This window comes from Ceratotherium simum, chromosome 22 (genome assembly GCF_057802395.1).
Source record: "Ceratotherium simum simum isolate JZ-2026a chromosome 22, ASM5780239v1, whole genome shotgun sequence".
Lineage (NCBI taxonomy): Eukaryota > Metazoa > Chordata > Mammalia > Perissodactyla > Rhinocerotidae > Ceratotherium > Ceratotherium simum.
This window is the reverse complement of record NC_141921.1, coordinates 5,931,886-5,956,358: the sequence shown is the minus strand read 5'-3', so window position 1 is coordinate 5,956,358 and position 24,473 is coordinate 5,931,886. Positions and strand designations below refer to the sequence as shown.

The 24,473-nt window shown below is 45.5% G+C and overlaps 1 protein-coding gene across 1 annotated transcript in view; it reads right to left on the bottom strand.

The window, feature by feature from the left end:
- Window positions 1-2,715: 2,715 nt before the first annotated feature.
- LRP8 (LDL receptor related protein 8) overlaps window positions 2,716-24,473 on the bottom strand; it is a 78,396-nt gene continuing 56,638 nt past the window's right edge. Inside the window, 11 exon segments of the mRNA XM_087445912.1 lie at window positions 2,716-4,237; window positions 6,512-6,688; window positions 7,665-7,837; window positions 11,844-11,912; window positions 14,191-14,415; window positions 15,314-15,466; window positions 16,451-16,592; window positions 18,034-18,173; window positions 18,425-18,543; window positions 21,312-21,539; window positions 23,844-24,018. Coding sequence (XP_087302038.1) covers window positions 4,199-4,237; window positions 6,512-6,688; window positions 7,665-7,837; window positions 11,844-11,912; window positions 14,191-14,415; window positions 15,314-15,466; window positions 16,451-16,592; window positions 18,034-18,173; window positions 18,425-18,543; window positions 21,312-21,539; window positions 23,844-24,018 — 1,640 coding nt within the window. The 3' untranslated portion in view covers window positions 2,716-4,198.

Here is a 24,473-nt window from a genome sequence, read left to right as displayed (position 1 = left end):
TATGTACAGGTGGCTTTTCTAAAATTACTTTTTATAGCACAAAGGGTTTGCAAATGCAGAGGGTTTCTGCTGATTCTTGACTATGCACATGGTGCATAGCCTGAATGAACAGAGCTTCCTGATTTCTTTTATTAACTGAAAATTTGAAGCTGTAATTCTTCCACCTCCTAAGTTCTCCATATCCTGAAAATCCCCAATACTTCTAAAAATACAGTGTGATAAGACTCTGATACTCTATCTTCATGCATTGAGGGGAAAGGAAATATTTACTCTGAAAACGTTTAACTGGTAACTCATTTATATTCTGTGAAATGATGAGTGTATGGTTGGAGTTCAGGGGTGGGGTAGGGAGGCTCACATTCCTGTGCCCTCTCCCCATTGCCACCAGTGCCTGACTGGACAGTACTTGGGGTCCCCTCTCCAGACTCCACGTCTTCAAAATTTCCAGTTTTCTTTCTCACTGTTGAGAAAATCTCAGAGGCTCCTGACAACGTGGAATGCTTCTGTGAAAATCCCACTGCCCTTATATTAGTTTTCATTGACCATATCGAAAACTTTGACTCAAATATATGAAAAGCAGTCAGTGTTTCCCTTTGGCCACTGGAAAGCTTGAGGCTGAAGACTATCATGTCTGCAAAGTGCTGGCAATGCATCCTGATGAATTTCCCATGATGCACTTAGTGCCTTGTGTACAATAAATGACCAAGAAGTATTTGCTTAATTGACTCGGAAATTAAATAGAAGTATTCCATAAAGTGCTTACATTGAACCTGTCTTTCCATCCAGCTTCATCTTTTGCTAAGTCTCCCTTGAGCCTTTTGCTCGTTATAATGAATTACATGCAGTTCCTTAAAGTCCCCATGCTGTTTCATGCCTGTCTTAGCTCAGTGTCTCCTCTGCCTGAAGCAGCCTGGACACCAGTACTTAAGACTTAGCTTCAGGTCACTTCTCCTGCAATGCCTTTCTTGACCCCATTCCTTATCTCCTCAGGTAGAAATGACCTCTCCTTTGTACCCTAACATTACCTCGAAAAGAATCTATTCCTTTTTTGTTTCCGCACACGTCTTCCTCTGTTGTTACTGTGAGCTCCATAAGGATAGAAAACCTTTGATTGACCTGTACATCTGCAGTGCCTGGCTCTTAGTTGGTACCTAGCAAATGGTTTCAGTGAATGAATATACTGTAATCACAGAGAGAAAACTGGAGGGATCAGTAGTACATATTGCCATTAATTTAAATCCAATCTCATTCCCAGGTTACAGAATCTCAATCTGTTTTATAAATAATCATGATATCAAGAGTAAATAAATAAAATTTTAGTTTTTCCTGTTTCTGGAAGGCCATTCCAGCCAGTGCCTTAATGATTCCGCTGGAAAGATAAGCCATAAGATGTTCAATGTTCAAGCAGCCCAAAGTAGTCTCCTGAAGAAGGAAAGAAGCAAAGGACTGCGACCATTTCTTTTAAATAGAGAAAAAATGTCTGATAAATTAATTTTCTGTCCTCCTGGCATTATCTCTAAGCTTCCTTCCAGCTCTATAGTCCAATGACTCTATGATCTGTTATTGGCTGTAGATATAATGGCACAGGGCTAAAAGGCAACAGAAATGCAACTACACCTCAAAATAAGGCTCAAAGGCCTCCAAGAATAGGAGATGGATGGACAGAACTCCCCAGATTTCATCTTACTTACTGCCATCCAACACATGAGTATTCCACAGTTGGTTTTTTATAGGTTGTTCCCATAGCCGCCTCTTTCAAACCGCAGTTGTGGCATATTCAGAAAACATGGATGTCTCTGAGAAAGTTGTGTTTTGTCATCATTTTGAGATCTCAAGCTGAATTGTCCTGACTCCATTCATTATTACTTTTTTCTGGGAAGACGAGGATCTGACTGAAAGTTTGGAAACTATGCATGAGTCACTGTTATTATTTCCCCAGGAAATGCTATTTCTGTGGAGGCAGGTTACAGAAAAAGTTGCTTGTTTTGTGTAAATTTCAGTGTTTTTCACTTTCATCATTTTTCTTCAGTCAAAAATAATGTTACTTTCCATTCTTGAAAGAATAGTAGTAAGTGATTTAAGCTCCATAGGAGTTGGACACCTGTTCTTAAAATTCTGTTTGGTATTGGTCATTCTAGGTCACTTGCATTTACCCTCTCAATGACTGTTTCAGGACTATCAACACATGCGCATCACGAGGAAATTGCCTGTTTATGCAAAGCACAGTGCCCAGGCTCCAGAACACAGTTGTTTTCTCAGAGGTTAGGAGACCATGAGTGATGTAGAGGAAGGTCCTAGGAATAGGGTGATAGAACTCCAGAATGTCTGCCTGGAAAAAGTATCATGCTGGTGAGACATCCAAACTTCACTGAATTGGGGGCAGCCAGGGAGAAGAGGGGAGGAGTTTGCTTAACTGTGTCAAGTTCCAAGTATGTTAAGGTTAGATACACGTCCTCTGCTCCTACTTAAGCCAAACACTTCTGTGTCACACCTTGTCCCAGGTTGTCCAGTGGGAGTGAAGTAGCAGAACAGCAGAGTCAAGAAAAGACCACACCTTGCATGAAAGAGCCAGCAGGGACTGAATTCCTTCTGGGACTGTAGGATTACAATGGTTTCCAATGGTAGACCCCACAAAGGGAAAAGAGCACTTCTCCCTGGCTCCCCCAAGGCCCAGGAAAAGCAAAGACAGTGTCCATAATGAAAAAAATCTATACATATACCCAGAGTTTTTCCTTTTATTTATAAAACAGTAAACCAAATCCCTGTGTGAACATATATATCTAATATATTATAATATTGCGTATGCCACTTCCTCTGTCAAATATGACTTCAGGTTTGGTCACTTTTTCTGACTTAAGCCAAAAATTAGTTTCATCTATATGAACACATGATGGTAACAAACCTATGTATTACTTTGAAATGTTTTCCTCACCTAAAGGAAATGGTAGAGAATAAGGGGAAGGGAGCAACAGAGATGTAATAAAACCAATTCCATCATCCTTATCCTCATCCATAGCATATCTCAGAGGACTGCCTGAGCCAGTCCCTAGAGTAAACTGAGGCTGTTGTAGAAATGTCTCCACTTAGCTCTCTCTAGGATGGCACCTCAGGGTGCTCCAGAGGAAACTTACTGAATTCAACTCAAGTGTCCTGAAGGAAACTGAAGTTACTCAAATAGTTGAACTTTAAAATAAGGAATAGCTGAAATGCAGGCATGTTCTCCTTGAGCTCATGAGAACTTCTGGCATTGTGTCAAGTCTGCACACTGGCCTTCGCCAGAGAAGAGAAAGCCCAGGTGGGAGTCACAGCAGCCATGGGTGAGCAGAAGGGTTTTTCCTGACTGACTGGGGTCCCAGGAATAGCCAGAGGTGGAAAAGATCTGTCTCTTCCACTACATGTTTGCATAAACCATGGTATCTGTTTCCTGAGCCAAATTTCCAAAGGCTTTTCTGAAAACCAGATACCTTTTTTGTGGACGGTTTTAAAATATATTTATCTTTATGTATTTGAACAATAGCCATAGGTGCACCTCTCCTCTACAGATTTTTCTCTCTCACATACATACACACATAAACATAAATGCACACAGAGTCCGCATGGTGGGCCAATCATACCAAAAATAAATACTCTCATGTCTCTAAATTATTTATAGAACTAATCTTATTTTTGAAATATGTTAATAAATAATCTAAATGAGGGAGGGAGTTGAAGTGTTTTTTTCTTTTTTTTACTTATGTTGATGGATAGCCACAAAGCATAATCCTTTTATTTACAAAAAAAACAAAACTCCAAAACCTAAAAAAGCCCCCCAAATCAAATACCGTCTGTAAATATAGTTTTAAATGATGAGTAAGCTACTGTACCATCGGCCCCATTTGGTCATGTACATCATGTTAGTCACTCAACAGTAGCCATTCCATGAATTCCTCATGGGTAGTGCAACCAGTTAAAAAGTGTATAAAACATTATACATATAAAAACTCTCACATCCTTTGGATGTTTGCAGTTCATCATAACTTTGTGGTTACCTTTCCGCAACATAAATTAAAAAAAATTACACACACACACACACACACACACACACACGCACTCACTCACAGAGACCCATATACAGAAACCCTTTCATCCAGGCATACACCATCCAGTGTATAGTGCATGGGACTTAATTCCATGAGGCACGAAGGGAGTGGTCCCATCCTCAGGGCAGTCCATCATCTTCAAGGCTTAATGCCACTCGCTGGGGAGACAGAGCAAAGAAATCATCATTAGAACCATAGGAGTTATTTATTGAGTACCCACAAGGTACCAGACATTCTGTTACTTTACAGGCATTAGCTCACATACTCTTCAAACTACCCCCAGAGCCAAGTTTGTCATATTTATTTTACAGATGAGAAAACTGAGACTCAATGAGCTTAAACAACGTCTATCCTGGATCACATAGTAAGTGGGTGAACTAAAATTTGAACCCAGATCTGTGTGAATCCAGAGCTGTAGCTTTTTTCATCATTCTGCTCTGCCTCTTTGTAAAGGAGGGCTGCAGAGATCTAAACTTTCTCAATCCTCCCTTATACGATTTTAGGTTTGCTCAACTTCAGTAGGTTAGCTTCGGCAAATGTTTAATCCCAGGCATTAGCATGCTAATCACAATTAGGAAGGCAATCTGCTGCACCCCTCCCAACTTATTATACAGAACTGGAAGGCAGTGCAGGTCAATTAAATTCAACTCCTCTTTCCCTCACCCCTCCTTCTTGTCATTAGATGCTAGACTTCCCTCTGCCACAAACGGCTGACCACTAGAGGGTGAACCCACTAACCCCTGAGCCGGTCTATTCCATTGTGGACAGTGGACTTAAATTCCTTCCTATATTGACATGAAATCTGTTTCTTTATATCTTCTGATGTTCCCTGATTCTATCTCTTAGAGAGTTCTACACAGGCAACCCTTGAAATTTGCAGACAGTGTGTGAATTCCCTTCTCTTCCCTCTTAGTGTTTTCTTCTCTAGGTTCCACATCTAGCTTTCCCCAACTGGTCCTGATGTAATCCTGTTTCCCACTCTTCCACTGCCTGGATACCCTCCTTTGGACAGAGTGCTTCAGTATCTTTCTCATAGCTGTGTGAATTTGGGCTAACCACTGTACCTCTCTCTGGGCCTTGGTTTCATCATCTGTCAAATGGGGGACCTAGCTCATAGGATTGTTGGGAAATCAAATGAGATAATGTATGTAGAGTGCTTAATATAGTATCTAACACACATGGTGCTAGAGTATTCTAGATCAACGTAACCAGCACAAAATAGAACCAGACTAGCATTTTCCATCTCTGGATATTCTACATACAATAAAAAGTAACTCCATTGCCTTTCAGATCATCTTTGGATTATTTGTGGTTTTGCATGAATGCCATGGCCTTGCTCCACTAGCATAGATGTTTGAGACTATCTTCTTCTAGTCCAGTTACCCTCCCACTCTCTTCAAGACAGATCTCTAGGCCAAAGGCAGGCCCCAGCAGTGATGGTGGAGCTACCTGAGAAAGGACAGAGGAGAGAACAGGTTCTTGAGAATACTGATTTCCAGAGCTTCACGGCTATTTAGCCTGTGATATAGTGCACGGGCTTTTGTGTACATACAGACTGGAGTTTGAATCCTGGTTCTGCCACTTCCTAATTGTGACCCTAGGCAAGTTATTCAGTTTCTCTGAGTCTTTGTTTCCTCATCTGCAAAATGGGGCTAATAAGACCAACTTCATAAGGTCATTGTGAAGACTAAATGAGAAAATGTATATAAAACACCAAGTAGTGTCTGACACATGGTAGGTTCTCACTAACTATTGATTTCCTCACTCTCCTGCTCTATTTCTGTGCAACTGGCAGGAGCCTACTCCCTGGGCCTTAGATTCGTCAGGATTAGCTCCTCCTGAGTGGTTATTTCCTTCTCTGGAAACAATGCCACTTTACATGTGCCCAGTGCTTTATAACTCACAAAGCACTCTCACATGTGCTATCTCGCTTGAACTTTATAAATTTAGGAGGCAGATAGAATGGGGGTTATTATTCCCATTTTACAAATAACAGTGAGCAACGGGAAGTGACTAAGATCACAGGGCTGTGGAATAGTGAAACTGGGAGGCATCTCCTTACTCTAAGCTCAATGCTTCTTCCACTGTGCCCTCTCTGATCTTTGAAAATTGGTTAAGCAACTCTATGTGTGGATAAGGATGCTCAAGGCCATCTGCTAACCTTGCTCACTTGCTCAGCTTCATTTCCCATGTCTCCCCTTCATGAATAATTTGCTTCAGCAGCAGTTCAGTCTGCCCTGCCCAATACTTGATCATTTCTTCCACACACCATTTCCTCGGTCTGCAACTAACCCATCTTTCCTCTTTGTTCTGACACCTAGCTTATAGTTTGCAGCCTTCCAGAACCAGAAAGCCTTCTAGGATTGGCTGCACCTACCTGGGTTCACGACCTCACTCACCAGCCCCTCAGACTCAGAGTGGCACTGCCCTACCTTGCACTTGACGACAGGCAGCTCGGAAAGAGGGTTCTTCGGGAGTTGGTGCAGCTGTGACCTTGGTTCCCCCGGCAAGACAAAAACCTCCTTGAGGGCAGGGGCTGGGTCTTCCAGTTCTCTGGTCTCCCCAAGACAGGGCTCTGCCCACAGTGGGTGATCAAAGCTGCTGATTGCCTGACAGGGGGATGGACTGGATGACCTATGAGGTCACACTCAGCCCCCTGACTCTGCTATACAATCATGACATCTACTCCAGCCACTTTATGGTTCTTGTTCCCCCAGGCCATGCCCTGTTGTGCCTCTCAGCCTTTGTACATGCTTCTTTCTGGAATGCCATGTTCCTCCTCCTCTACTTGGAAAACTGCTATTAATCTTTCAAGGACACAGTACATCTGTCACCTCCTCTGTGAGGCATTCCCTGCCTGATTTCCTAAACAGAATTAACAGCTCCCTTGTTAATGTTTCCATAGCATTTGTTCAACAAATATTTACTAGGAGCCAGCTATGCTGTGCTAGGCACCAGGGAAAAATTAATCAGACAATCCTGCCCTCAAGGAGCTCACGGTCTAGTGGGGAGACCAATGAGTAAAAAGACAAGTAGACTATAGTGTGACAAGTGCTGTGATGGAGATAGGCTGTGAGAGAACAAAGAAACCGGGAAAGCTTCCTAGAAGAGGGGACTCCTGAGCTTCTACCATGGCACTTAGCACACAGTTGTACAATAGTAAGTGATTATCTCTCACTCCACCACCAGCTCCTGGGGAGCAAGTACATTCCTTCCTTCCTTTTGAACACTTGATATCTAATGCAGTGCTTAGCATGTAACCAGCATACGGTATTTGCTGAAAGGAATACATTTGAATTGAATGGCCACAGTACCTTTCCAGGCTAAAGGTTCTAAAAACTTACTCAGCTGAAAGAAAGACATTTGGCTTCTTTATTTAAGGATGAGCCTCTAGGTACAAGGTAGTCCTGATACCCTTCTACCCCAACCACCTGCCCCAGCATTTTTGTGTCCCCAGGGCCCAGAACAGTGCCTGGCACATGGTAGGTTCTTTATAAATGTTTGAAGAAGGAAGGAAGGGAGGGAGGAAAGGAAGGAAGAGGGGAAGGAAGGAAGGAAGGAATTCTTCCAGCAGGGAATACTTACTGCAGGATAGACATGGCCAATCTGAGCAGTCCTCCCTATGTGGAGCTCATCCTCGTCCTCTTCTTCTGTTGTTTTCCTGTACACTGGGTTGTCAAAATTCATGCTCTTGGTGTTCTTCCGCTTCCAGTTTCTCCAGATCAGGTAGCCGCTCATGCACAGCAGGGCAATTACCGCTGGAGGAAGAGACACATTACACTGGACCTCCAGCAGGCTCTAGCCCATTGCTCAGACATCAGTACGTTTCTTGCCACCTCTTCATCTTTACTGCCCCTTGTTCCTTAGGCCCTGTTTCTGGGTGTTCTTTTTTTACTGCTTGGAAGCCCTTCTCCCATCTCTTTCTTCATTAACTATTCATCCTTCAAGATCCAGCTCAAATGTGAAGTCTTCCTCAACTTCTTGAGGTATCAGTTGTTCCCTCACCTGCATTCCTAGACCACAGTATTGTCCTTTATTTACGTGTACCCCCAGTTATTTGAGGACTGAGCTATTTGAGGGCAGGAACTGTGTCTTCTTTATCTCTCTATGCCCAGTGCCTAGCACTGAGCAGGTGTTCAGTAACATATGCTGAGAGAATGAGTGAATTTCTTTACCACACCTTTGCCCTAATGCTGCTGCTTCCCTGGATTTCTCTAAGAAAACCATTCTCTCCCACAATTGGAGGGGGATGGATGGGGTGGGGTGTTTCTTTCCAAAGCTGGGGCTTTGCAAGAAGAGAAGCATCTCTAGAAGGGGACACAGCAGGGAAACACAGGCTCTGAGTTAGAATCAATGAATATATCGATGAGTAAAGGAGAAACTTCTGCCACAGAGCTGGGCAAAAATGGGGCAAGTAGCTTCATAAGATAGTAAGCAGTCACCCTGAGCATTCAAGTGGAAGCTGCCTGATAGCTATCCAGGATGCTATAGAGGGGGTTTCTACTTTGGTAAGATTATAATAATTGATACCCATTAAAGATAGGAAGAAGGCAAGGATGCCTGTTTTCACTTCTATTTATTGTCCCAGAGATCTTAGCTATGCAGTAAGACCAGATAAAGAATTGAAGGTACATATACGGGAAATGGAGAAACTGAACTGTTACTATTAACAGATATTGTGTGTTTAGAAAATCTTAGGAAAGCAGATGAAAAACTATTAGAAGTAATTTTAGTTCATCAAGAATCAACATAAAAAAGTCATAGCTTTCTTATTAATCAGCAATAACCAAGTAGACAATGGAATGGAATAAGAACACATTCATAATAGCCCAACAAAAAACTATGAAATACCTGGGATAACCCACTAATAAATGTGCAAGTCCTATATGATCTATAAAATTCTACTGAAGGACATAAAAGAAGGCTCAAATAAATAGAGAGATATGTCATGTTCATTGATGGGAAGCTTTGATATGGTAAAAACGTAAATTCTCTCACATCAATTTATATATGCCAAGCATAAGATTCCATAATAATTTTTATAGAATTAACAAGATGATTCTAAAGTTCACCTAGAAGAGAAATTGAATAAAAATAGCTAAGAAAATGTCGCGAGAATAATAATGCCCTATTAGATATTAAAACATATCACAAAGTTGTGTTTCTAGTATATAGGAATAGACAAATAGTTGGTGGAGGAGAATAAATAGCCTAGAAGCAGATCAAAGTACATATGGGCATGTAGTTTATAACAAAGTTGACAATTCAAGTCAGAAGGAAAGGAGGGACTATTTCAATAATGGTCTTCGGAAAACCAGACAGGCGTGTAGGACAAAAATAGTTAAATCTCTATCTCACACCATACTCTGAAATAAATTCTAAATGGATTAATATCTAAATACTAAAAAATGTTTAAAGTAGTAGAAAAATATATAGGGAGATATTTTAATAATTTAGAGAGAGGCAGACCTTCCTAAGTAAGACACAAAACCCAGAAATCATAACCATAACCATAATCATTTGTTAATCAAAAGATTAACAAATCTGATACTTAAAAAAATTTTTAAATTTATGCATGGTAAAAGATACCATAAAGAAATTTAAAAATCAAGTGGCACTATGGGAGAAAATATTTGTAACATATATTCCAATGGTTTAACATTCATTATATATAAATTCATTCATTCATTCATAAATTCATACATATATTATGTATAAATATTTCTACAAATAAGAATAGGACAAAGAATCAATAGAAAAATAAGACTGTGAATAGGCAATTCATAAAGGATGTAATGTAAATGACCAACAAGCTTATGAAAAGATTCTCTCACAGCGAAGTATCAGAGAAAGAATACTCATTTTTCTCCCCTCAGGTTAGCAGAAATTGAAAATACTGATTGTATCAGGAAAACAGCACACACATGCCCTTCTGTAGAGCAGAGGAAGGCAGGAAAGGGGTTGATTTTTCTTTCACTAAACTATGCTCAGAGTATCTTCCACTCACTTCACCCAAAATGACTAGCCCTGCTGGTCTACTGGTTAAGCTTCAGTGCTTTCACTGCTGCAGCCTCGATTTGTTACCAGTCAGGGAACCACACCACCCGTCTGTCAGTTGTCATACTGTGGCGGCTGTGTGCTGCTGTGATGCTGAAAGCTATGCCAGCAGGATTTCAAATACCAGCAGGGTCCCCATGGTGGACAGGTCTCAGCAGAGCTTCCAGACTAAGACAGACTAGGAAGAAGGACCTGGCCACCCACTTCCAAAAAAGTTGGCCATGAAAACCCTGTGAATAGCAGCAGAGCATTGTCTGATATAGCACCAGGTGAGAGGATAGCGCAAAAAGACCAGGCCGGGTTCAGCTCTACTGTACACAGGGGCGCTAGGAGTCGGAATCGACTCGATAGCACTAAGAACAAAACTACTCCAAGTAAGTCTGGAATAGTCGCGCTATCATCTTTACTGTTGAAGCGTTTCAGGCCAATTCAAATACCATCCTCTCCAGAAGTACCTCTTCCTCTCCTCCACAGAGAATCGTGCCTCTCTTGTAGAACCTTATAATATGTGTTAACACCTCTCTTGTATCACTCTTTCGTGACTAAGCTGATTAAAGACTGAAAGCTCTTAAAGGCTTTTATCGTTTTCTTCCCTGGTTCCTTGACATAGTCCCTTGCACAGTGTAGAAGTTTTTAAAACATTTACTCACTAACTCACCACCATATTGGGGATTCCCAGGATAAAAGGGCAGAGTCCTTGTCCTTGAGGTACTCATGGGCAAGTAGGGGAGATAGACCTATGAATGGACAATCACAATTCAAAGATTCCGCCAAGAGATGAGACTGGTATGAGAGACGGATGTATAGGATACTGTGTGAACATCAGGGTGGGAGAGAATGAACCAGCCCCCATGGCTCTCTGTTTAACTAAATGTTATATTCTGGCCATACTGAGCTAGTTCCAAACCCAACCCCACCTCCACTCTCCCATGCCATTTCCCATTCTTGGCTTTGCTCCTACTGTCTTTATTGCTTGATCCTTCTTCACATGGCTGCCTCAGCTCAAATATCATTTCCACTGGGAAACCTTCCCTGCCTGCTTCTCTTCTCTCCCAATTCCAAGGTAAGTGCTGCTTTGGCACTTCCACTGAACCACATATGGCTTAATTTTAGGACTTAGCATGTCATAATCAAATTATCTTATTTTTGTGTGTCTCTGACAAGACTATAAACTTTTGGAAGACAAGAACCATGTCTTACTCATTTTTAACCACGTTCCCTCCCCTTATCACAGAGTCTGGTACATCGTAGCTGCTTGGTAAATGTTTGTTGAAAACCAAACAGAAAGAAAGCAAGATAGCACGATTAAAGGAATGGCAAGTAGCTCTACTCATTAATTCAACAAATATTTTATTTGCTACCATGTGCCAGACACTGCTAGGAGCTGGGGAGAGTGGTGAGCAAGAGAGACACCAGCCCTGTCCCCATGGAGCCTACAGTTCGGCTTCACATGGCTGGCGTGCAGAGTGTGAATGCAGGGGTAATGAGAGATGCATCTGGACAGTTGCCTGGGGCCAGGTCCTGAAGGGCCTTATGTGCCAAGCTGAGAAACCAAATTAAATCAAGACCGAGAGGGGGGCAGGAAGGCTGCCAGGGCAGAAAAAGCCAATGGGACAGGTCGTGTGCTAAGTGCTCTATCCTAGTGCTTTTCTCCATACCCTGTGTAGGGTCTCTCTTTTCTTGCCAGTGACTTGGAGCCACACTCACCGATGGGCACGATGATCCCAATGACAGCAGCAGTAACTGTTGAGCCCATCTTGCCGCCTTCATTCCCATCTGCAAAACACAAATATTTGCAGAATGATGCTCCATCACTGTGAGTCCAAGTCCTTGCTGCCCTCAAGCAGTAAGAACTCCCTAGCTGCTCCCTGCCCTCATTCCAAATAATGATCCCGGCTAATGCTTAGTAATGCCATCTTTCCAGATCCTATCAAAACTCCACTGAGGTGAGCAGGACAGAGGTTATCTCCATTTCATGGATGGGGAAATTGAGTCTTATTGGGGTTTTAGGAACTCACAGATAAGCGGCAGAGCTGGGACTCAAACCCAGGACTTGTGACCCAAGTCCCTCACCCTTTCCACAGTATTATGGTGGTAGGAAGCTGGGGCTGTGCTTGGCAGAGTGAGCACCTAGGTCTTTATGTTGCTGACTGACGGGCAGTTGCCCTTTTCATCCAGTATCTGTTGCTTCGTCTCTGTTGTTTCTGGTGGTCTGTCTGTCCATCTACATTATCAGTTTATTTTTAATAAGTAATTAAAATGAGACACAGTATAATGTAGTGAAATCAAGAGCATAGGCTCCTGGGTCAGACTTTTTGGGTTCACATCCTAGCTCTACTACTCACTACTTGTGTGACCTTGGACAAGTTATTATATATTATAAATATTATATTTCTTTATCTTTAAAATGGGGATAATGATATTACCTACCTCCTAGGAGTATTGTGAAGATGAAATAATTCATGTAAAATGCTTACTTGGCACAGTGCCTGGCACAGCCTTGCCTAGTTCAAAGAGGGTGGGGACTGGGGGAGGGGTTGTTGTGAGGCCTAAATAAAATAGGGTTTATAAATGCACATTCTAAACTGAAAAGTGTGTGGAAAGTGTACTGTATTTTTTAAAAAGTATGTTGTACCATTTTTTCACTCTTACAACAATCTTCATCATAGCATTTGTACAGCACTTTGTAGTTTAAAAGGCATTTTTCCCTTGGATCCTCATGACAACCCTCTGAGGCGTGAAGAGGAGCTATCATCTACACTTCCTCCAAGAGAGGAGATGACTGCCCGTGGCAATGGCAAATGCCACCCTCTCAGTATGTCTGTTTCTCCAAGTTACTGTAAGGGAACCTATCACGAAGGGGAGAAGAGAGCTGCATTGCTTACAAAGCTCACTGTGGAAATGCTGCTGTCCTCTCACTCAGGGCCTGAGCAAACATGGACAGCGGTATTAAAGCCTAGAGTGTGATGAAGCCAGTGGGGAGACTCCCTAGTCAGCGGCTCTGCCCCAGATGAGAGGCACTCCACCCTGTCCAAACTTCAGGGTAAGTGCTCAACTCTGAAAAACCAGCTTCTGCTGGCAAGACAGGCCCAACTGGAAAAGTGCTGCCAAGCTGCTTAGGTTGTGGGCCATGCATGTATGCAAAAAATTTAAAAGATAGTTTATCCTCTTAAACTTCCCCTGGCAGGTATCTCAATTAAAAAGGTATTTGGGGGCCGGCCCAGTGGTGTAGTGGTTAAGTTTGCACATTCTGCTTTGGTGGCCCAGGGTTCACAGGTTTTGATCCTGGGCGCGGACCTACGCACTGCTTTCAAGCCATGCTGTGGCAGGCATCCCACATAAAATAGAGGAAGATGGGTACAGATGTTAACTCAGTGCCAATCTTCCTCAGCAAAAAGAGGATTGGCAACAGATGTTAGCTCAGGGCTAATCTTCCTCACCAAAAAAAAAAAAAAAAAGCATTTGCTGGTTAATGAGACAGAACATTTCTAGCAGTGACAATCCTGCTCCTGATGATTTAGTAAGTGGTGAACTTAATTATTTTCATCCCAGGGTTTGGAAAGAGGCACGAGCAGACCACAGTTATGGATATTATTATCTGGGGAACCTACTGAGGGTGCTGAGAACTGAGACCAGAGCTTTTGAAGTTTCCAAATCTGAGGGACACTCCCTTATACACGTCAGTAACATGTAACACAGACACACACCCAGAGTCAGCAGAGGCTGTGTGCATGAGCACTTCTGTTTACACCGTCTCCTTTGCCTCTCATGGCAATCTTGTGAAGCAGGTAAGGGAAAGGTTATTATTATTCCCATTTTGTAGGTGAGGAAACTGAGGCTCAGAGACAGGAGGTAGCTTCCCTCAAGACCCTCTATAACTTAGGGGCTCCTAAGACTCTTAAATTGCAGGTGGGCACTCTATCTGCCTCTGCTTCCTCCTCAGAGATATCCAATATTCAGCTCTGGTACGATCACTTCTGCCCACAGATCCCCCATGTTGGTTTCCCTAGGACCCCTCCCATGTCACGAAAGAAGGTAGAACTCATTTCCTTACAGTGCTGGGAGTGGTTGCTGGTTGCAGGGCTTGGGGTAGACGGGCTGATGCTGGGAGCCCTGGGGACACTAACTGAGCTTGGGACCGCAGCTGCCAGGCTCGGTGTCTCTGTGCTGTGGTTCTGGTAGGTGGGGCTGTGGATGGTGGTCCCAGGGGCTCCTGTGGTGTCGGCTACTGTCCTCGTCGTGGTAGAGGCTAACGTCGTAGTTGAGGTAGATTGAGGTGCTAGAGGGGAAATACCATGGAGGTCACTTGGACAGAGAATTTTGTGCCTAAATTACTGCCTCTTTATTATACTCTGAACTCATTCTCATGGCTCAGCTCAAATGCCACTTCTGTGAAGCCTTCCCTAATCTTCCTGAGTGGGCTGTGATCTTTTCTCCAGCTGAATCCCAAGCACCTTATATGTGTTTATACTGCATATTGATTTGATAAAGATGAGTCATTAAAACAATGCTGTAGAATCAGGTGTGGGCAAGACCACTGTAACAAACTGGGACGAGGGGAAATTACAGAAATCTAGAAGGATTTTATATGCATATTGTTACATCATTAGGTTTACATTCTCACTCCATTTTAAACAATTTAATCTGGAAATCATAAATGATGCAGCAGACTTAAGCTCAAACAAAAGGCCTTGGCCCTACATAAAGATTGGGGAATGAATATAAATTTATCTGGTTGAAGTATTAACCGACTATTAGTCCCAATCATATCACAAAAGGGCTTCAATGTAGTGTGTTAAGTTCTAGCCGAGAAATAGGCAAGCTCATAATCACCTGCATATAAATAGTCACCTGCATATAAATAGTAACTGAAGCTATGGGGATCAAGGGTTCTCAATTTGAGGTTTCCAAGGGGTTCCAGAAACCCCCTGAAACCGAATTTAAAATGTTGTGTGTAGACATGCATTTTTCTTGGGAGTGAGAAGAGAAAGCCTTGGAAGGACCCTGGGGGACACCAGCATTCAAGGAAGATAAAAAAGGAGCCTGCAAAGGCAACAAGTAGCCAGAGAAGATGCAGGAAAACCAGGAGCATATGGTGTCCCAGAAGCCAAGGGAAGATTTCAGCAGGATGGGGCCTGGTATTGCCAGGGGCCACCCTTCCTGGTAGGTCTGCTTACCTCGGTAGCACCTCTTCATGTCTGGGCCCAGCCACATTGTGTCAGGACAGGCACACGTGTACTTGGGAGAGTGGCTGGAGATCTGAGGGGCAGGAAGGCACAAGTACTCACAGCCTCCATTGGGCTGGGCACTCAGCTCGCAGGCATCTGCAGCTAAAGTGGGAGAGAGATTGAGAGAGAGTTGGGGCACAGATGGGACATGCCAGGTCTTCCCTCCTCCCAAGGGTGAGGCCCTTCTCACTCGGCTTGCTCAAAAAGCTTTCTCTGCTACTTTTATTGGGCCTCTTCCAGCACTGTACCTGGTATTTTATCCCCACACGTTCATTTAATCCTGACAACAACTCTGAGAGGTGGATATCATACCCCAGACTGACAGATAAAAGACACCTGGGCTCAAAAAGCACAAATTTGTCAAAGCTATACCTCTAGTAATTTTGGAGACAATTTAAATTGAGGTCTGTTGAATTCCAAAGTCTGTGGTTTTTTCCCCCTATGACACATACCATGTCTCTTATTTAAATTTCTAGATCTAGAATCAGGCCACCAACTTTATCTCCTTACCCACTATGCTTTCCCACCTTCACCCTGGCAGCCAGCACCTCAGTTATAGTTAGAATGAGTATATCCTAGTGATAGAGGAGGGGACAACCTAGTACTAAGATTCCTGGCTTATATTCCCAAGCAACAGGCTGACTTACTGTATGGCTCTAAGATATGTTAGCTCATACTACTTCAAAATGGGTACAAATGATAAAGGAGAAGCAGTGTGCTCCTTCACGGCAGAAGGACCTCTGGAATCAGACAGACCTAAGTTGGGTTTTAGTTGTGCCACCTGCTAACATTATTTTACCTCTTTGAGCTACAGTTTCCTCAATTGTTAAATGAGAACAGTAAAACCCACACTTTGTAGGATTGGCATAAATGGACATTATATATTTATTTACTTGTACCCAGACTTATTTCACCAAAAGCTTGAGGCAAAATGAAATAAAATATGTGACAGCAAAGCACTCTCCCAGTGAGAGGGATTGTTGCTATTACTCATGAGGGTGCTGAGACATGACATGAACATGAACACAGCCTGCCTAGTGGAGGGAAGGGACATGGGCAGGGGACTTGGGACCAGGGAAGGCTCACCTCTTGGCTGCTTCAGCTCATGGAAGATGACAATGTCATGTGGGTTATTGAGGTTCTCAGCTAGGACGGAGATTTCCAGGCCATTGAGCCGATTTGCACTGAAAATGGCCTCATTCTCCAGATCTGTCCAGAACACCTTGTCCTGTGGGGTACAGATGCAGGGGATGGGAGTCCTAGAGCCTAAACCTGTGACCTCAATCTGAGGGCTCAGCCCCAAACCACAGTCACAAGAACTGCCTTGACATCCTCCCTGAGCTCTCCTATTCACAGATACAGAGTGGGACTCAGCCTCTGATCTGTGGCATAAGCTCTGGTCCCCTTCTGTCTCAGACGGTTCTTCAGTGATTCCGTGCTCTGGCCTGAAGGTTGCTCATTAATGCTGAGCTGGGCCTGCCTCCTGGGGTCCAGCAGAAACCCACGGCTGGGTCTCTATAGCTGTTACCATTACTGGGGCCTGGGACCAAGATTGGAGGGGATGTGTGAGCTCCTGAGGAGCATTCCCTGCTGGGTCTCCTACAGCCTCTGGATATACACACGTATGCATCCAGTGGTTAGCCCATATAAGCCTAGATGTGCATCTGTTGGAATCCACATTTATGGGTTCAACCATGCAGCCTCATACTCAGATCTAGACACATACCCACATGCTCATCTACACACACAAAGGCACACTTGTCTCTAAATAATCACTCGTCTAAGTATTGGTATATGTATTAACACTCACAAGCACCAGCACGTACAGGAATGCACGCTTTTAAATGGATGCATTTATGTATACACATGCACATACATATACTTTACACGTACACGCCACATATATGCACAAGCACATACACATGTCCAAACACACCTGTCTTTTGAAGAAAGGGCTGGACTTGGAGGTGGGCTTTGCCCACAATTTCAGAGTGGTGCTGGGTGATGTCACTCCAAGCAAATATTGTCAATGCCCACTGTCCCCTTGCTTTCCCTCCCCTTAAGGCAGAGTTAGTTTTGAGGAAGGGGTAGGTGTGTGAGAACTTGGTTGGTTCTGGCTTCCTCATTTCCCGAGGAGAAAGGTTGTTAGGGTCAGAACACAGGAGAGTCTTGACTCTTCACCCTCCTGGGGGCTTCTTGAGGACTGGGATGATGTCTGATTCACTTCTATGACCCCAGTGTCCAGCAAAGGTCAGTGAAAGTGTGCTGAATTGAATAGCAACTTTCGGGCCATTTCCTGAGTAAATCATACTAAGGAAATGTATATTCCTTCTTCCCTCCCTCCCTTTATTGGATACCTTCTGTACATGTGGGTATAGTGCTGGGTGCTGCAGGTACAGAGAGGAAACATACATGGTCTAGCAACTTATCTGTGAGAAGTGCTCTGAGAGAGGGTCTTGGGACGGGAGCACAGGAAAGGCTGCCAGGTGGACGACGAGCTGCAAAGCCTTTGTTTGTAGGCAGCTCACAAATTGTGTACAAACAAGTCAGTTGGCTTCCCTGTCCCTTTGTTTCCATTTAGACAAATCTCAGCGAGTCGTCCTATTTGAATAAGCCTTTTCTAAGCTTCAGCTTCCTGATGGGGCCATGCCTCCCCTCACAGGGCTCACCTCAAACACAGCTATCCCAAAAGGGTGGCTCAGGAAGTCAGGGGAGGAAATCAGCATCTTTCTGTTGCTTCCACTGAAGTCAATGCTGGACAGCTGGTGCAGCTTGGAGTCTACCCAGTACAAGCGCTGGTTCAACAAATCTTTGGGAGGAGAAAGGAGATGGGGGATCAGGTCATGAGCCTGGGACTGCAGCCTGGATCTCTGCTCCTCTGTGCCTCTCCCTGCCCACATCTCCAGGCTGGCCTCAGACTGAGGCCAGCCTGGGGCAACCATCAGGAAACACAGGCACTGGCACTATGAGGGGACACAGAAACAAGACCCAGGCAGAGCTCCACACGGTGGGCAGGACCAGGTGTTGGGAGAGGCTCCCAGTCCAGGGAAGGCAGCTCACCCAAGGTGATTCCGTTGGGCCACTCAATATTGTCTGACACCAGTGTTTGTCGGTCCACACCGTTGAGCCCAGATTTCTCGATCTTGGCCTGGTACCCCCAGTCAGACCAATACATGAACCTAAAACAGAGAAGAACCCAATTGGGCTTCTTGTCAGGGAACAGGATTGGGGTGGTCTGGGTCACAAGGGCTCAATGACCCACTGATTGTTGAAGATTATGCTTAGTGGGGACTGGGAAGACCTCTGAAATCCACTGGAACCATCAAATCTTAGAGCTGGTAGGCACTTTTCATCTGAGCACCTGGGGAAGCCTGTATGCCCCGAGAATCCACCCGGCCTCAGCTGAACAGCCTGTGAGCCCATCTCTTCTGCTTCCGGCAGCTCCAACTAGAGCCCTAGCCTGCCAGAGCAGGAAGGGCCCTTGTCGACCCTCTCTTACTTTCCTGGTCTACAGTGGAGAAAGTAGACGACCTCCCCGGGGTCACACAGCTAAAACTCTGTCCAGGCCTTCTCTCTCTCTTTTCTTGAACGCTTATTGAGTACTTATTAGGTGCCAGGCTCTGGGCTGAGTGGTTTCACCTCACGTACTTACAAATGCAGTGATCACTGCCCCTCTAATCTGTCCCTACAGAACAGACAACATGAGCTTCTAAAAATGGAAATAAGTTGTCACTCTCCTGTTTTTTTTTTTGTAATTGAGATATAATTGACATATAACATTATTAGTTTCAAGTGTACAACATAATGATTCGACATTTGTATATAGTGTGAAATGGTCACCATAATAAGTCTAGTTAACATCCATCACCACACACAGTTAAAATTTTTTTTCTTGTGATGAGAACTTTTAAGATCTATCACTCTGCTGGTTTTAAACTTGACAGCAGCTTCTCTTATTGCCCTTAAAACAAAATCCCAAATCCTTACCACAGCTAATAGGGCTCTGCATGATCGGGCCCCTGCCTGCCTCTTTGGCTGTCTCTCCTGCCACCACCCTCCACCTCCCTTCCAAACGCCATACCTGCCCCACAGGTTTCTCTTAGTTCCTCTAGGGCACCAAGCCTTTCTCACTCCAGGCCTTCGAAGGCCTCTGGCCCCCACTCTTTTCCTGGTTAGTATAAATGTCTTCAGTAGAGACTCTTTCTCTGACCCCTCAATGTAAGCAGGTTCTCCCTGTTATTACCTCCTAAAGCCCCCTGTTCTTGCCCTCCACAGCACTTACACAACTGGTTATTGATGTCTGCATTCGGGTAGTGCAGTGTATTTGTTTACTGTCTGTTTTCCCCACTGGTCTGTAAGCTCCATTGAGGGTAGGCTCCTCGTCTTTCTTATTCCTCATTTTATAACTGGCAGGTAGCTCATGTGTGGCATATAATAGGTCCTTATTTAATAATATTTGTTGAACAAAGTAATGTTTTCATTTTAGCCTCATAGCAGCCACAGGAGGGTATAATTATTAGTCCCATTTTACAGATGAATAAATTGTGGCTCAGAGGGGTTGACTTCCCGAAGATCACATTGTTAATAAGTAGCGGAGCCAGGCTTCAAACTCAAATGCAAACTGGACTCTAAAGCCTGTGTGCTTAATCCTCCTCAAAACTGCCTCTGCTGAAACCTGGTGTCAAGCCAAGGCTGACCCCGTGCTAGGGGGCTGAGTGGTTGTCCTGGATAACTTCCATTTGCCACTTTGTATTTACTCTCTACTCATCTCCATTCTGCTCTGTACACCAAAAAGCTGACCCATGTGGGAATGACATCAATGGGCTTGGCTCCCTAGCCTTCTGGCTTCCAGTTGTGTAGAGCAAAATATTGGAGGGGGAGAAGGAGACAGAGGTCAGTATATTTATCCCCCCAACCTTCCCCTACAGCATTGCCTCTGGCTGGCTAATGCTCTGAAGGTGACCCTCCCTACTACAGACTCAGTACGTGTCTCGAGTGCCTAGTACTGTGCTGTGTGCACCTGATGCATGCTCATTAAATGGCAGCTGTCAGTCACTTCCCAAGGCCTTGTACATCCTCAGGTGGCCACCCTCGCCCCCAGCTGCCTTCACTGGAAGAAGAGGGTTTTCTTACCCCTGTTCGACACTTATGGAAACAGCAGCAAGAAGAAGCTGGTGATGCTGGTAAACTTAATATGATATAGCTGCTGAAAAACCAAGCCATCTTAGGACATCCCCACTGAGGGAGGGATGCGGTCCTGCTCTGTTCAGAATCCACTACCCACAATATGGAGGTGTGGCCAGAGCAGGGCAGCCTGGGTGGTGAGGGGCCCAGAGACTGTGGGCAACAGAGGTGAGGAGGAGTTCGGCAGCCTGGAGCAGAGGAGACCCAGTGATCTTGGTCCTCAAATCTCGCTGGCTGTCCTGCAGAGCAGGGAGTAGACATGTTTGATGTGACTCCAGAAGCCATTGGAGGAAGTCAAAGGGAGACAGATTTGAGAATATGAGAAAAAAAAAACCTCTTTCCAATGGGCAAAGCTGCTCCAAAATGAATCAGGCCCTATGGGAAGTAATGAGCTCCCTGTTTCTCTGGAAGTGTGTGAGCAGCCACCAGATGCCCACCTGCAGCATGCAATAGCCTGAGGAAAGACTTTCCACTAGGAGCTTCTACTAGGCAATCTCTAGAGCCCTATTCTGCTCCGAGATGCTCTGATTCTACGATATGATGAGTGAGCAGCTGAGTCTCAGGAGAACCCTGGTGACAAATGTCCAAAGAACTCTTGGTCAGGGGTTAACAGGCTGAGGGGCCTACGTGGACTTTCTTCCCTATGGGCTGTGTCTGAGTGGCCCAGAACCTTCCGAAGCCCTCAAGATAGCTCTTGTGACAGACACATGAGGACTGAGCACCTGCAGTGGGAGAATGGCAAGTTCCAAGTGGGGACACTCACCCTTGCAGGGGGTCAACAGCAATGGCCCGGGGTTCACTGAGGTTATGGCTGAAGAGAGTGCAACGGCGGCTGCCATCGACTTTGGCCACTGAGATGGTCTTGTTGCCCGAGTCAGTCCAGTAGATGTGCTTGTGGACCCAGTCCACTGCCAGGCCCTCTGGAGAGTGCAGCTGCTCATCAATGAGGACCTCCTGCTCTGCCGGGTCACTGGCCTTGTCCATGTAGGCGCTAGGAGCAACCAGAGCTGGCCATGGGGCAGGTGTTCCACCCATGGTCTGTCTGGAGCTGCCTGTGCACCCTTCCCCTCTCTTTCTTCCCTCTGTGCCATGGCAGTGGATTTCAGAGGAACTTGGCTAATTTCTGTTCAACACACTCCCTGGGCCACCAGGGAAAGATACAGGCTTGAATCAGCCAGAGCCTCTGGCCTCGAGGAGCTAAGTTTAGTGGGGAATAGAAATGTACAGCCAGATAATTACAGTACAAGATGATTACAGAAAGCATTAGAGGCTATAGCAGTAGAGAAATGGAGACTATATCATCCTGGAGGGTTGGAGAAGGCTTTGTAGTTGAGTCCTGAAGGACTAGTTTACCAGGAACACAGAGAACAGAAAGCAGAGGGAACAGCATGTGCAAATGCCCAGAGGTGTGCATTCTGGAATAGTGAGATATTCAGTGGGGGTAGAGCGGGATATGTGGGATGTAAGACTGGAAGTAACTACAGGCAGGGGCCACATCCTGACAGGCTCTGCATGCCATACTAAGGAGTCAGGATTTTATCCTGGAGAGGGTAACTGAATAGGTCGAAGGACATGGTCAGATAGGCATGTTAGATCACTGTGGCACCCATGGAATATGAGCTGGATTGGAAGGGGATGGAATGAAGGCAGGAGACTGGTTAGGAGGCTGTTACAGCATCCAGCATCCAGGTGAGAGATGAAGAGGGTCTGCAGAAGGGTTGTGCCAGTGAGAATGGAGAGAAGGGGCTGATAATACAGTAGACACTCAGGAGGCAACCTTACAGGACTGCCTGTCTCCCAAACGCTTCTCTCCCACACCCTCTCTCTGGGCAATTTGTTCCACAGTGCCCACTGCCATCCACAACTCTCACCTTCCCATCCCAACAACTCTCTTAAGCTCCAGGTTGGAAAGCCAACTGGCTTGCCTCGGATGCCCCATGGACACCTTGAACTCAACACATGCAAAACTGCTCATCCCCATTCCCCTTCCCTCAGCCAGCCAGGCAGACTGCCCAGCCCCCACTCCACCCCCTCCACTGCCCCCATCTCAGAGAACAGCACCACTGTCCACGAAACCTCCCAAGCCAGAAATCGAAACTCCCAAAGTGACCCCAGGAGTTCATTTTTACTCTTCCTCCTTCAGCCCCATATCCAGTCTGTCATCAAATCCTGCCTCTTTCAGTCACAGCTGATGGACAGGCACTGCTCTAGCTGTTTCTGGGTGTGACTGTGAACTCAGTGTGTGTCTCTGGGTGTTTGGGGTGTGGCAGGCTTTGAGTTGTCCGTGAGGAGCACTTGGTATACTTGCTGCCATCCATCCATCCCATCCTTCTTTTGTTTTTAAATTTTTTTAAATTTTTATTTATTTATTTTTTCCCCCAAAGCCCCAGTAGATAGTTGTGTGTCATAGCTGCACATCCTTCTAGTTGCTGTATGTGGGACGCGGCCTCAGCATGGCCGGAGAAGCGGTGCGTCGGTGCGCGCCCGGGATCCGAACCCAGGCCGCCGGGCCGCCAGCAGCGGAGCGCGCGCACTTAACCGCTAAGCCACGGGGCCGGCCCAATCCCATCCTTCTTACAACAGTCTAGCCAGAGCCTGTCCTGTCACATGGGACTCAGGTTAAAGAAAGGACATGGCTGCCAGAAGGGGGCCTGAGCATGCAAGGAGGCAGGCTTGTGGTATCTGAGAAAGACCTAGCAGAAAGCCTCCTCATGTGTGTGAGGAGCCTTCCTGAGAGCCAAGGTCCACTGACTGGTGTGAAGGGCTAGATTGCGGGTAGTGCCATCCAGGAAGATTTCCCTGACCCCCAGATTGAGTCAGAGGCCTCCTCTGTACTTTCCCTGCATGATTATCACAGTGGATGTCACTGTGTTATGAGTGGGATCCTCCAGGCAGGATCAGGTTTGAGTCATCTTTGAGTCCCCAGGATCCAACACACGGATATGTGAGCTGCTTTGAAATTCCTCACCAAAGCCAGGGATTTCTTCCTTTCTGCTCTGGCTGAACATTTCCTGTGTCCTGCACTGCCCCACTACGCCACCAGAGGTCAGTCAAAGCCCAGGTGTGTGGGGCTCAAAGCTGCTCTCCCAACTGAGCCCTCAGCCTAGGCCCGCCCAGGGGGTGGAGAAGTCCCAGCAGTTCCATATCCACTGTGATCCTGCATCCCTTCCCAAGCCCCAACTCTGTCCTGGGGAATCCTGGAGGCAAAAGGGGTGCAGAGGCTGCCCTTCTTCTCCTCCTCTGTCAGCCCCTGCCCCCACCCAGGCCTGGATGCAGGACACCTGCCACTGCTCACCTGTAGATCTTGCGGTAGGAGAGGTCACACCAGTAGATGCGATTGGTGGCAACTTCGACATCCAGTGCCACGACGTTCTTGAGCATGGGGATGAGGCGCAAGTAGTCCCGCTTCACCAGGTCTATCCTCCGTACTTCGTGCCGGTTGGTGAAGATTAGCGACGGACTTCTGCCAGCTGCCATGCAGGGAGGTCAAGAGAGAAAGGGTCAGTGCAAGAGGCAGGGAGTCTGGAGACCAAGGCTCTGCCACTGGTTTGCTGGGTGATGCCTCATTTTCCTATTAAAAAGGAGTGACAATTCCTACCTCACAGGTTAGAGGAGCAGATGAACTAATGGGTACAAAAATCATAAGATGCAAAGCACCACACATAACAGGAGGATTTTTATTCTTCTTCTTAGACACAAAGTCCCTCAAAATCTTTTATGATTCTCCATTTCTTCCGTGGGCTTGCACTGAAGGCCTTCTGCAGTGTGACCCCAAGCTCGCCATCCTGCCTCATCACTCACCCCTCCTAACACACCTTGATTCCAGCCACCAGACTGCCTGTCATTACATAGCCACAGCAGAGCTTTGCTGCCTCGGGGCCTTTGCTCAAGTCATCCCCTCTATCTAGAATGCATTTCTCCCCAG